Source organism: Pantherophis guttatus, chromosome 4, assembly GCF_059756535.1.
Source record: "Pantherophis guttatus breed Tessera chromosome 4, ASM5975653v1, whole genome shotgun sequence".
In the NCBI taxonomy this organism is placed as follows: Eukaryota; Metazoa; Chordata; class Lepidosauria; order Squamata; family Colubridae; genus Pantherophis; species Pantherophis guttatus.
The window spans coordinates 41,446,219-41,460,577 of NC_142066.1; the positions used below are offsets into that span (position 1 = coordinate 41,446,219).

The 14,359-nt window shown below is 39.5% G+C and overlaps 1 protein-coding gene across 3 annotated transcripts in view; it reads right to left on the minus strand.

The window, feature by feature from the left end:
- Window positions 1-5,979: 5,979 nt before the first annotated feature.
- The window catches only part of POLD1 (DNA polymerase delta 1, catalytic subunit), a 28,746-nt gene continuing 20,366 nt past the window's right edge, over window positions 5,980-14,359 (minus strand). For all 3 annotated transcript variants that reach the window (XM_034415308.3, XM_087891974.1, XM_034415309.3), the window contains 7 exons: window positions 13,798-13,950; window positions 12,718-12,820; window positions 12,296-12,428; window positions 11,349-11,462; window positions 10,112-10,164; window positions 8,337-8,434; window positions 5,980-6,312 (listed from right to left, as the gene is read on the minus strand). In XM_034415308.3, the coding sequence (XP_034271199.2) occupies window positions 6,216-6,312; window positions 8,337-8,434; window positions 10,112-10,164; window positions 11,349-11,462; window positions 12,296-12,428; window positions 12,718-12,820; window positions 13,798-13,950 (751 nt within the window). In that variant the 3' untranslated portion in view covers window positions 5,980-6,215. The remainder of the gene's footprint in view (window positions 6,313-8,336; window positions 8,435-10,111; window positions 10,165-11,348; window positions 11,463-12,295; window positions 12,429-12,717; window positions 12,821-13,797; window positions 13,951-14,359) is intronic.

The window sequence follows — 14,359 nt, forward strand, 5'->3', positions numbered from 1 at the left end:
GTTGAGCTGAAAGAGAGTGACTGGCCCCAAATCATTCAGTCATGATTTAAGGATTTAAGGGAGGCTAGAACTCAACTCAACAGCCTACTAATTTTAGTTCAGCAGATTAACTACTACCCAATATACAGAACTCATCAAAGATACAATATTCACATCCAAAATATAAGCTTTGCTGATTTGAGCACTGAGGACTTCGAATATAAAAAGGAAGAAACAGGTGCTGCTTTTTGTCCATTTCTGCCCAGAGCTGGCCCATTTTGTTGAAGCTTGGACTGCTGCCATGATTCTTGCTCTTGTATTGTTGTTTCGGAACAAAATCTAACTTCTGATCAGAGCAGGAATTTTTCAGGTAAGTCTCTTTCCTGTCAAAAATGTTCTGTTTCTAGCAGTTACCAAAAGTAATACAAGACTAGAGGAATTCAACTTCACCTGCATCACATTTCAACTCCCAGAATTCTCCAGCCAGCCATATTTACAGCTGGTTGGTGAATTCTGGAAGTTGAAATCCACACAACTTAAAGTTGCCAAAGTTCTGTTCTAAGATTATCAAAGCAATGCACAATATTCACTCAGCCCTATAAAATACTTAGTCTGAAAGACAGAGAAGCAGCAAGATTTGTGCGAGAAATTAATGCTGGGCTGACAGTGATCCAAACATCACATAGTTTCATCCATCAAGTTCCTTTTTGCATCTTTTCAAATACAGTGAAAGGGAAGGATAGCTTATAGAAAACACTCTTGCTCCTTTGAAGCAAAGATTGGTATTAATAATTATTGCAATTACATGGTACATTTCAATTTTTTTTCCATTTCACAAAGGCCCTGAGAGGGCTTGGTCTTTCATAATTTCAGTTTAGAATTGAGTACAACAGTGACCAGAAACTGTTTCTTTGGGATGACCCTGTGTTATTGTACTATCTTCACAAATTCCTTTGTCTTCTGTTTTCATGAGCTGATTAGATCTTCCCTGCTTGAGATTTTTATTATCTCCCACAGCTGCCCCCACTTAAAAAACAAGTATTTTAAAACAATTGAATAGATTCTTACAGGCAACAATTGCTCTATACTAGGCTATCTCTTAAGGGAATGTTACAATTACTGTTAGAGTAAAATTTATTTTTTACTGATTGATAACCATTTGATTAAACAAAAAGTTTTACTTTTTTTAAATACACTCCTGGAATACCCTAATAATAATAATATAATTAATAACCATTTAGCCCATAATAAGCCAGACCATGACTATGGTTAACAAAAAAACAAGTATTGATAATAGACATTGCAATAGCTGCAAATGAAAAAAACATTAAGAAAGACCTAGAAAAAAATAAGGCAGTAATAAAACCTTCAATAAAAATCAAGAAATTGTGGGAAAATGTCATAGTAGTGCTCATAGAGATTGGTACACAGTTCGCTACTAAATGATTTGGAATAGCACTTGGGCCCAATAATCTTATCAATAATCTTATCAAGTACAAAAAAATGCCATTATTTGGAACAGTTCATATACAGTATTACAATGATATCTTTAACTATCTTAGATCCTTGGGAATGACTCAATAGCCAAAACTATCAAATCCAATCAGTATTAGTTGGTAAACTATGTAAACAACAACATTTAAGTTTTTCTTGCAATCTGCATTTTCTTTTTTATTTTAATTGGAATTTATTTGCTCCCCTTTTACCACGTTATTATTATTCAGCAGCTAAAAATATTAGCTTTGTCTGGCAAAAAAGTAAAATTGAAAATTAGCATCAATTATGTTTGTTTTACAGATAAGGTGTTAATAAAAAAAAGTTGCTGAATAAACAAAGCCTACACGAAAGCTTTGCATGTAACCAAACTGCATTGGAGAAAAATGAGGCGTATTAAACACACTTGACATATCTCCCCCGTGTCACGATACCAGTTTTGGAAGAGGAAAAGTTTGAGTTCCCATATGCTTAACACTGAAAAGCAAGCAGTCTGATATCACAACATGTATTATATATTTTACTTTTTTTAAATTCTGTAAGCCACTTACTCTGTAACAATGAAATGGGAGGCATATAAATTTAATAAGAAAATAACTAGACAAGAAATCATTTACTTTAGCAAGCTTCTAGTTCTTAAGGAAGATCACTGAGAAGAGCTTGATTTCCAGTAACTTCCATAGGTTTGGCCATGTCGTCTTCATTGAAACAAGTGGTTAGACATTGCTTTCTTCCAAAACTTTCCACCTAGTTTACCGTTTTCTGATTTCCCAGGGGCTAATCATATTCCTTGGCATTTTTAAGATCAGCTGTGGTTGGCTGGGTGTTTACATAACCACCAAAATCTTATTCTTTAAGATGTTCCATCTCTCTCCCCACCCCCCGCCACCCCCAGTTTCTCAGCAAGAGCTGAGGGACCACTGCATCCAGAGATTAGTACATCAAGATTGTTACAGGGACTCATGCCTTCCCACATATCAGCCTCAAGAGGGGAGCTCACGTGGACAACCAATCATAACTTGTGAAAGAATCAGAAAGGCTTTTTATCTCTTTAGACACCTTTCTCTGCTATCTGGACTGCCCTGCCTCTGCCATCCGGATTGGGGGAGGGCTCTCTTACTCAACAGAGGAAAGAAAGAGCCATCCACTCACCCACCCCCCATCATTTGTTCTCTTGCATTCCCTCCTCCCTCTCCTTACACCCAAGGACCTAAAACTGCCATCTGCAACTTCCAGTTTAGGAGAAAGTTAGGCACATGGCAGTAGAGTGTAGCTAACACTGCATCTTATCTAGAGTAATTACTGTACATTTTCTAACAATGCAAAACCCCATGCGGCAATTTAAAACCCTGGATTTAGTAGATTGAGCCATACTGGTGGCCAGTAATTTCTTTCCTCCTCCTGTAATAATTAATGTGTGTTTTAACTTCTTCTACATGGTCTGATTGCATTGGTTCACATTTTACTGTCTCTTAAATCATAACCCCAACAATTCCAGGAATAAAGGGGAATTTGTTTTATTATTTGGCAAGAAGCAATGGGATGTTATAGAAAAGTATAGGTTATATTTTAAAGGAAAGATAATAAATTGAGGATATTGTGACTTGAAAAGCCTGTTGAAATAAGATTGTGGGGCGGGAATGTAACTCATGCTGGGACCATTGGCTCCATCAGTTGCTGCTTGCAAAGAGACCTCATCTGGGCCGTGAGATCCTGGTTTTACCCAATTTCACAAGAATCATGTGACATTACCACCTTCTTAGATGCCCTTCTTGTGTAAATGCAGAGGAAGTTCATATAAAGTATGAAAAATAATTCAGTAAATTTGGGGATGTTCAACAACATGAGTGAGACCAGCCAACATCAGAAGATGCTATACCTTAGCCAGAAAGCACACACTTTGCCTGAAGGTGGCTGCCCTAGATATTTGCCTAGGAACCTAGTGACATGGCCCTACACAAATGTGGCTTATGGAAGTGGGTGCTCTTTTCTGATTATTTTGGAAAGTCTCAGCACTGATGTTTTGAGCCAGTGAAGGCCTGGATGAAATTAAACAAAAATGAAATCCAGACATTATTGAGATGCTGTTTGATAGATGCCTGATCATCTCATCCCGATTCTCTTGTATGGGAACCCTTTTCTGAGACGAAAGGAAGCGTTTTTCAACATACTATTATAGGACTGGAAGCAACCATAAATGCAGTGGACAATCCCATTTATACATTAAGGTTACACTACATACCTTGAACTCTAGCTTCAGTAAACAAAATAGAGATGCTGGCTGCATAGCATGCAGTGTCTAAATAAACCTTGTTGTTGTTTAACTTGATGGCTTGTCCATCTAACATACAATAGCACTGATGAGCTTTCCCAGAATTTCCAAAACCATGGAATTGCTTGTCCCAGTTTTATCTTTGTCTTGGGTAGATGAACCCAACAACTGGGTGCCACAGTGAAGCACCCAGAGAAAAAATGGCTGCCTTCAATGAAATGCTGCTAATAAGCCAAGCTGAGAACATATTGATGGACCTCATGTTATTAATGTAAGATGTGATCCTCATTGACAAATGGTTTTGCTAAACAAACCCATGTTTGGTATACAGTTGCAGCTTTATAAAATCATGTTGTACATGAAGAACAGCCCTAAACCTGAATGCTCAGATATGACTGTTGAGAAATCCGGATTTAGTTAGCACACCTATGGATTTGCATACACCAGCTACACTATTGTTGAATGACCATAGCATTGATTTTAATCCTACACAATACTGAAACCAGTTAGAAATCACTACTAGAGAGATATAATAATTGCAAAATACTGGGACAAAGTATAACTAAAAACTATCTGCACCATTTGCTTCCAAAACCTCTACAAATTTTCAGTCCATCTTTAGGACCTTAGAAATACATCTTATTCTGAATTGCCTTCTCTTTGGCATTGTTATCCAATCCATACTCAATGTTCTTGTATGTTGTTAAGTGATTTATTATTCCCCCATTATCTTGTTTTATTTTTGTACTTGTTTTAGTATTTTATGATTGGTTAAATGATTTTAATCATTGCTGTACGGTATGTTGCCCAAAATCACATTGTGTGTTTAGTAATTAAATAAAACCAATCAATCAAGCAATACTTAAAACAATTGTGCCTGAAAATGTTATCTTCTTAGCTATATCTACTAAGCTTTTTGAAAAATATTTTAATATTATTTTGGAGGAACAATCTGAGTATCAGTTTTTGTATTTATTTCATTTATTCAAATGTACATGGTTCACAAAATTTCTCACCAGACCATGATCTGCCTCAAAACAATTACTGAGATGGAATTTGAACCCATATCCATCTAACATTCTTTTATAACTATTTAACTGATTATAGTTGCATTATTTTGATCTGTTTGTTGACACCTATCTGGTCAGGGATTCCAGCTGGGTAAGAGGTATTAAATGATCGGTGATCAGAAGTAATTTATGATTTTCTTTATCTTGTACTGTGAATACATGAATTGGTGGTAGATAATGAGTTACTGGGATTACAGAGCATGACAAAGTCAACAAATGGAGTTAAAGGGATAATCAGGCATCACAGAATATAGCATCTATATTGACTAAAAATGTAATCTAGAAAATCAATTCAGATTGTTTAAAAAAACGTTTTTCTAATTACACCTTATCCCAGAAACAGAAATTCATCTGAAAGAAAATTATATTTCAAAATTTGAGTCAGGTAACTAAATGATTCAACAATATCAAACTGAAAAAAATTAAAAAGAAATTTTTATCTGCTAACCATTATTCTACTACAGACTCATTTTGCATTAAATGGATGACAAACGGAATTGGGTAATTTGATTTCAATAGGTTGGCAGATCCCAATGATTGATTTAATAGGTTGTGTGAATAGGCCATCATATTAAGCCATAAAATGGTTTATTCATTTGGAGTAGCATGCTAGAAAAGCATAGGAGCTGTTCTTTAACTTGTGCTGTATTTCCTTTTTTCTTCAAAATTACAGTGAGCTCTCGTGATTGGTGCTCAACAAAAAATTTTTCTTCTGCATTAACTTTAATGCCCAGTTTGCTCAGTTGTTTTTAACTGTACCAGTATAACCTGGGTATACTCTATTCTAAAGGTAATGCAGATTTTCTTATAAAATATGTATGGTGTATTCCTGTTCTGTACGATAATGCACATGCACTCATAAATATGATCAGACACTTTTTTACACAACTTCATGGTGCTGAATGAAGACTGGTGTCAATTTTCTGGAGCACAAAAGAAAAAGCCCAAATAATAAGGCAGTATTAAGTGTTCAAAAGAATATTATTGGGTTTATGAAACTGACAATTAAATGTTTGAACTGTTTGCTTTAGCTGCCCAGTAAACTATCTTAAATACAGGATTCCTGAGTCTAATGACCCATATAGCCATCTGGAACTATGTAATAATTCTTCCACAAAATTCAAATCTATGTGACTTCCAATAACGTGCAGGAAAAAGAGCTAATTTTTATTAGTAGAAATTTATTACAAACATACAACTCTACAAGGAGCTTTTTGGAGCCAAGCTATATTTCTTCTGCAATATGCAGTTTGTGTCCTCCCAAATTCTGATAATGGGGTTTATAATGCAGAATAGTGCCAATGCCAGTAATTTTCCCCTGACAGTTTCTTAAATGTGGCTGCGCCTTAATTCTAGATGTAAACAGATATATATGATTCCCGTCAGATGAGAATGAGCAATCACCAAGTAGGGGGGCCAAAGCGGGAAATCAGCAATTCTTGATCATCAAGATCCTTCTGAACCTTTTTCCGCATGTAAAAGATGGGGCAGTCACGACTGAAGGAAAGAAGGGAAAAAATCCAAAAATTAGAACAATGAAGAGCTGGCATTTTTTTTATGAGAATGGCCAATTTTTTGTCAGTGATATCCAGAAATTTAGGGGATTGGGGGGGGGGGGGAGGCAAGGAACAAAAGATAATTCCCCTGCAGGAAAAGAATAGAACCTTTATGTTTTGGCTTGTCTCTATCTTGATAAATCAACCTTCTCCTTTTACCAAGAACATCCAGGATTCTTATTCAGCACAGCCAAAAGCTTGGCTGGGAATTCTGGGATTAAGTCTCAACACCTATGAAGGGCTCCCAGATGGCTGGGATGGGGAGAAGGCTTTAGCTGCAATGAGAATTAAACAGAATAGTTTGTACCAGTATTTCTTAAAGGTTTTGCTCTCAGGACCCTTTTCCATTTTCAAAAATTACTAGACAACCTGTTATCCATTGAGTTATTTCAAAGACTTTCCTTACTAAAATAGAATGACCAAGGGCAACGCCCCCCCCCCAATACCCCGTGGGAACAGCAGAGACATCTGACTTCCTGCTAGCTTGACCAGGGCTGACTGTCCTAGCAGTCAATTGGGGGGACCAGTCTACTTGGGTCTCCAGAAAATTTGGGTGGGATCCATCTATTGAATATGCAGGTAGCAGTGTGGTGGCAGTTAAATGACCACAAATTTGCCAAATTTCAATCACATGGGAGTCATGGGTCCTGGATTTTGGTGCACTCTATAAGTTAGCCCTTTTGAGGTACCTTAGTTCAGAAATCATTGCTATGCAATGTACTGTTTCAACCAATTAAAGGTAACTGACGAGTTGAAACAATGAGACACGTAGCTGCCAAAGCAATATTTTTGTAATATATATATAGGATCTCTAAAGAACTTTTGTTTATATGAGTTATATTTATTGATATTTACCATATTTACCAAATTAAAATAGATGTATTTATAGTTTATTGAATCATATAAAAATAACAGTATTAATACCATTAGATATTGACACACATATTTTTCATTTTAAAAAACTATATATTTTTAACAAATAAAAAATAATAAGAGTAGCATTGTTAAATTTCTTCAAACATCCTCAAGATCTGCAAATAATCTTGATTTTGCAGACCCCAAAAGGAGGTCTTTGGGTATCCCCAGACCATACTTTAAGAAGCACTAGTCTATACCATCATTTCAGACAGAAGCTAGAAGATTCTGGTTTTAAAATAACCCTCCATAGAAATGCTTCTTACAAATTATAACTGCAAAATAAAATAAAGAACAGCGGGGACTGAGTTTACTATAGAGTAGATTCAGACAGGATAATTTATGGTATAGCACATTGTGGGAAAATCTGACACTAGATGCTTTGCGACCAAGGCCATTATGTTAAATCATATGGTTTATTTGTTGGAATGTTACTGGCTACCATGAACACAGTAATGATTTAATTAACTCCATTTAGGATATCATGCACAATTTAAATCTAGCCCAATGAGAAAATTAATGCCACTTCGGGGGGTGGGGAGTGGAGAGTATAGTGCTTCTTATCTATCTACACAAAATAATGTGTTGGTTTTAATGTAAAGGAAAATTTAAATGATTACTCCATATTGCAGTCAGAAGCCCATCTATCCCATCAAGACTCTATCCCCTAAATTCTTAAAATTCTAGCAGCCAGCCTTTGCTTGTCCCGATGTCCCATGTTAAATGTACCTCTCTTGCACTCTTCTCTAAATCCAGACAACCCAGCTAACACATGCTGACTACCACAACATGAGGCTCTATCTTTTCCCTCCCAATCCCTTTGCCAGCTGGCAGGTGCTATATTTATAAAGGCAATAAATGGCTTCAGGTATACCCCCGCCCCCTACCTCTGCGTGGGAGCCATCTGTTTGCTGATCCCTAACCAGCTTGATAAGCAGTTGTAAACACTTGGGGGGGGTGGCATAAAGCCATATTTTATCCCAATGTCCCGTGGGAACATACAAGAGCCTGTGCTGCCATAAGAGGGTGCGGTGGGTGATCAGTCCTCACCTGGTACACAGTACATCTTCATGTAAGCTCCCTTGGCAACGCTGACATTGTGTCCATAAACGAGAGAACTTTTCTTCCAAACAGCTTAGATGGGTCACCTATGGGGAGAAAGAAAGATATGCTGTTGGGATCCTCAAAGTATGTATGTACATTACTACATCCATGTTGCAATGGGGAGCCCAGAAATCTTTGAGCTGGATGTGAAAATCTAGGTGACTTACTTCCCTGGGATATCTCCATTGAACAGTTAGTAGTTTACAGCAGGGGTGTCAAACTGGATTTCTTCAAGGGCCGGATCAGCATTGTAATTCTTCATGGGCCAGCCAAGAAGGAAAGGGGGGGAAGAGATAGGACAAATGCCTCCTGCAGTGCCCTGCCGGCCAAAACGGGGCGCAAGGAGGCTGTGCACGGCTCTCCCGTATCCTGTTTTGGTCTGCAGAGTGGTGCAGGATGCCATCCAGGCCGAAAACGGGGCCGGTACTTTGCTATTTTCAGGCTGGCTCCATGGGCCAGATTTAAGCACCCCACAGCCCTGATGGGGAGCCCAGAAAAAAGTCCAGTTCATGCTCCCACTAAGCCATAAGGTTGGCCTGTATTTTCCATCATGTACAAATCAGGCCGTGATGGCCTATTCACCAAACACACTTGAAAAAATAGGTCATAGCATGTTGTGAATTTAAAAAAAAAAAAGAAAAGGGGGGGGGAGCCCAGATATGGGGAAGAATATGCCAAAGGGAACAACAATCTTTTTTAAAAACTGTATTTTTCAGACTATAAGACACACTTCACACACACACCCGTCCAAAAGTGGGTGGAAATGTGTGTGTGTCTTATAGAGCAAATGTTGCCAAAGCCCCAGCCACCTGCCGGCCCCCACCCTTCGGCCTCTGCCACCCAGCAATTTGCCTCCTTGCAGCAAACAGCAAGGTCAGCTTCAGCACAGCTTGATTTAGCACGAGCAGCTGATTGGAGCAGCTGATTGGTTGGATCGGCCTCCCAGAATACTGACGATCAGCTGTTCCGGGCTGCGGGGATTGCCACAGCCCATTGCCACCACCACCTATTGCTGCCTCCACATGCCCCATTTTCGGCCACTTTGCGCCCCATGGGCGGTATTCCGGGAGGCCAATCCAACTGCCCAATAGCTGCTCATGCTAAATCAGGCTGTGCTGAAGCTGACTAGGCTGTTCGCTGCAAGGAGGCAAATTGCTGGGAGGCAGAGGCAGATTTTTTTTCGTTTTCCTCCTCTAAAACTAATATGATTCTGATATCCGGAGCATCTTATAGTCCAAAAAATACAATATTTACAGTAATTTTCTGGTCACAATGGGCCATAGGGAACACTGTTCTTATCCCTGTAAATTGGCATCTACATTTTGACTTTTTTTCCCAGTTTAGGTTGTGGTAGTCAAGATAGAGAGGTTTAAGTTAAAAAGTAGCACTTGATTAAAAAAAGGAGCCAGAGGTTACATTTGGCTCTACAGGTTCACCCCAACCAAGGACAGGACTGCTTATATTAGGGATTTTCTGATTTCTGAGTTCAGATTTTTAGTCTTTATGCTCTTACCAGAATATTCTACTTTCAAACTGCCACCAGTTTCCAAGTGGTTAATCTTAACCACTTAAACTAATTCCTCCCACCACCTCAAATCAAGTATTTGTGATTTGCAAACTCAACATTTTTTTTTTCATCTGACATTTCTCCTTTTTCAGGGAAACAGCCTATCAGTCCTTAGTAGTGGATTATAACCAGCTAAAGCTGCCTGATCATTTACCTCCTTCTGGTAAAGTTCAGATTGATGAGCCAGGCAGAACTTGCACACAGCACCTGTTGAAGAGGAAAATATTTAAAAAAGCATATCCACTCACCCGATTCTGCCACATGGAGTAACATTCTCAAATCCATTCTGAAGGAAAGGGGCAGCCAGGAAGGCACAGAGAAACAAAAAGCTATATTTTATTTGCAACAAAGGGTTGGATGAATTTTACTTGTATCTGGCACCTAAATGATCTCTGCCTCTGGAAAAGAATTTATAGAAAGTCCTATTATCTCAGAATATTTCGGTGTAATTTGGGCCTTGGCCGAAGAGTCGTTTAAGCCACTTGCTTCACTAATCTCAAGTTATTCATTCTTTCAGTTTGTTGTTGTTATGCACCTGCCTTTTGATTAACTGCGGTCTAGTTTGCAAGATAACGGGACCACAAAAAGAAAACACTACTGAAAACTTTTGTGATATTCCCTTTTGAAGTGTTCAAGAAATCTTCTTTAAACTTTCCCAGATAATTCAATTAACTTGTTCCCAAGTTTTCTCTCTACTGAATGCAAAATGTACAGGTCGCCAGAAATCGTTTCATAGCCCCCAGAACCATCCTATCACAAACAGGTAGGTTTAAAAAAATTCATTTCTTTGCATTGCTTTTGGATTTTGTAGTGTGTTTAAGGGTGTAGCATAGATATACTAAGTCTTGCATAAATGTAAAACACCAGTTTCATTCAGAAATGTGTTCCCAAAATAAGTCCTGAGAGTTCTTCCATTTTTGGACTGCATCCTTTAACACATGACGTGCAAAGCTTGCTGCAGCCCTTCAACCAACGGAAGTTGCACATGTCTGTACTAAACCATATTCCAGAAATCAATCTCCTCCCAAAGAAGCCAGGAATCCTGGTAATAGGCTTTGCTGCCTATTAATTTCATATTCATCCAAGGCAAATGCCAACATCTGAACGTTCATCTCTTTTCCTACAATATACACTTTTCTCCCTCCTATAAATTTCAAGGAGACCGAAGAGAGAGAAAGTACTGGGGCAACAGCAGAGGTCACAAACTGTGAAGTGTGTTGATCTATTGCAAGAGTTTTCCTGCTGGTAACAGAGGCGCAGCTTCTGTACTCTTTGGCAAGTTCCGGCAATAGGAACTTGCAACATGCACTGTTGGTTAGACGTGAGAGATGGGGGAAGGGAAAAAAATTAATGGACTCTGAGAAGACATGTGGGTAGAGGCAGGATCTCACCGTGGTGGTTGAGCACAGCCCGGCAACCGATGCAGGTGCTTCGTTTAGTTGCAAAAGCCATGAGTCCTCCAACTTTGGCTGTCAATACTGTTTTGCAGCGAGTATGTTCTCCCTCTGCAAGGGAAAAATATGAAGGATCATACACCCCACAGCCCAGATCTTTATGCATATTAGGGAAAATACTATGATTTCACCTGCCCAGTCAGTCATGTTTTTATTTATTTATCACGAAAATGTATATGGCCATCCAACTCACTCTCAGTGACTCTGGGCAGCTTAGAAAAATAAAGCCCCAGTACAAAAAATATTCTTGCTGTTGTGAAAAAAGCTAGAGAGCCAGTTTGGTCTATTGATTAAGAGAGCAGACTAGAAAGCAGGAGACATGAGTTCTAATCCTCCCTTAGACACGAAAGCTGCCTGACATTGGGCCCAACTCCCTCAGCTCACCTCACTTCACCAGGTTATCATTGTTGGGCAAAACAGGATGAAGGAGTATTAAGTATGTTCACCGCCTTGAGTTGTTTATAAAAATAATGAAGGTGGGTACAAATAAATACATGAATCCAAATTTCACCTGCCCAATCAGTAAATCTCATAGTTTCCTTCAAATCAAGTCTGATTCCCAATGACATGCCTATGGAGTTTTCTTGGCAGCAATCCGAGATTCTTTTGATTTTCAGGCTTCTCAGTCTGAAGCCCCCAATTAGCTTCCAAAGCTAATCAATAGCAGGCAGGTGCTCCCAAAGACCATTTAGTATATCTTTGCTCCTTCTCATTCAGTATCCCAGCTGCCTTCCTATGGCTCAATTGAAAAGCAGACAGTCTGAGCTTAAAAGTCTTAATTGTTACTAAAAGTTCAGAGCGAAGATCCCTACCAAGCCTGTTATTCTAAATCAAAATCAAGGTTCTATTTTGATTTTTTGTTGAAAGTCAAAGATCACACTCACTCAGTAAAACATTCTGAGCTTTGCCCTCTCCCAAGATAGGCTCAAAGATACGCAAGAGAGGCTTAGCTAGTTGTTGCTCAAGATAGTACTGGGTATCAATAGGCAAGTTGTTCTCCAACACATAGATGGGATCCTAAAATAAGAAAGAAAGGCATAAGCAATAAGCATTGCTAGGGTCCAAGACAGGAGAACTAGATTGCCAGGGCACCTAAGGACAAAGCTACTTTATCCCTTTACTGAAGGCTGAAAGCCACTTAACAGCCTACTGGTCCAGGTGCACATGCATTCTGATAATAGTAGGGAAGAAATGTTTACTCCTTGGTTGTACAAGATATTGATCATCACAACAAGAAACCTTATTAGCCTTGTCTTCCATGTATAACTCCTCATTGCTATCATCATCATCCTTCTTCCATACTTACTTCAGATTTCATGTACGCTGCAACACCCTTGGCTGCGCTGATAATAACATAAGGAACTCGATCTCCCAAGTTGGGAGCACTGCCAGGATCTCGCCGACGCATCCTAAAGGAAAAGGTGATAGGAGGGCTGCAGGCAAACTGGAACTGAGTAATCTCAGAAGAAGGTTAAGAAGACTGCAAATCAAGCCTGAGCAGAGTCAGGATGGACTGAGAAAGTGGGAAGCAGAATAAGCAGCTCTGGAGAATTAGAAATTTCAAGACATGGGAGATGGAAAGTTTTGACATATGATCCAAGTGGAGTATTTTCCTTGAGCAGAGACAGATCTGAGAAGGAATCAAAAAGGGCTGAAGGGATGGAGAATGGCACGGAAAATATACAGCAGAAAGTATAATTAGTGTTAGGTCTCCTCCACAAATGTGGCTGCAACAGGGCACTTTCACCTTCTAAACTTTTGTTTATCGAGAGGCAGTGGAGCAGCCAAAAGGCCCCTGTTACCTCCCAGGTGTCTCTGGGTGGCGGATGACATGGCTTCAGCCAAGACAGGAAGCCCAGAGCCAAGAGGTGGGTGTCGCAGAAGTTCCACTTGCAGCTGCACTCACCACGACTATTTCTGCCTTTCCCCTCAGTCATGCCTGGCTGGCCACCCCACGCCCACACACCTTTTTCCGCTGCCCTGAGGACAGGCAGGGTGGGTATCACTTAGGGTAGCAAGACTGTGGGGAGAGAGAGATGAGGCAGCTCCAAACCTTCAACGCTGCATGACAGTTTCCTTATCAAATCCCAAGAGAGGGGCCAGACATAGTTGAGAGAGCATGTGCTTTGTACATGCAAAAGGTTCCAGGTTCAATCCTTGGCATATTGCACGGCTAGGAATAAGTCCTTGGAAATTTGTTTCTAGATTAGGCTAAGTAGATTAGACTAGAAGAGGACTAGTGGACTGGATCAATAGAAGGTTGTTTAACATATTTAGTTGAGCTCCTCCAAATCTGGATACAAAGTATGTTCAATTTAGAGGACTCTTGCTATATTCTTAAACAAGAAAAAGTGAATTAAAGCATTCTCTCTCGCTTTCAGCTCACCTCTCGGCCAATTCCACATGAGCCTGGCGCCCTGCATATTCATCTGCAGTGCGTGTTAATTCCTTGGTGATCACCAACTGTGAAATGTCAACTCTGTTGCACAACAGGTCCGAGATCACTTCCTTGGCATGGGTGACAGCCCCAGAAGGGTCCCTGAAAAATACAGTGCATGTAACAATTAGGAATGTCCTCTTGAGTAGGACACCAATTCTGAGTTTCAGAAACTAGAGAAAGGCTGGAGTGGGAGTGGGGATAAAAAGTCTCATACCAAAGGGGCAATGTGTCATTTTAGGAGCTAATGTAGTCGACTGCTCAGAATGTTACAATGAACTGGGGAAACCCCGCTTCAAATTGTTCCACTCACTGCAAAATTCATTGTATGATTTGGGTCAGTTATTCTCTCTCAGCCCATCCTACCACAGGGAGCTGCTGTGAGGACAAAAAAGGAAGGGGAATGGAGGACAGAGACTAAAATTCCCACACTGCCCACCCCAAAGATATACTATGTAGAAGTCAAAAACATTGCAATTAAAAATATAGTTTAGAAGTTACAAATATTTGC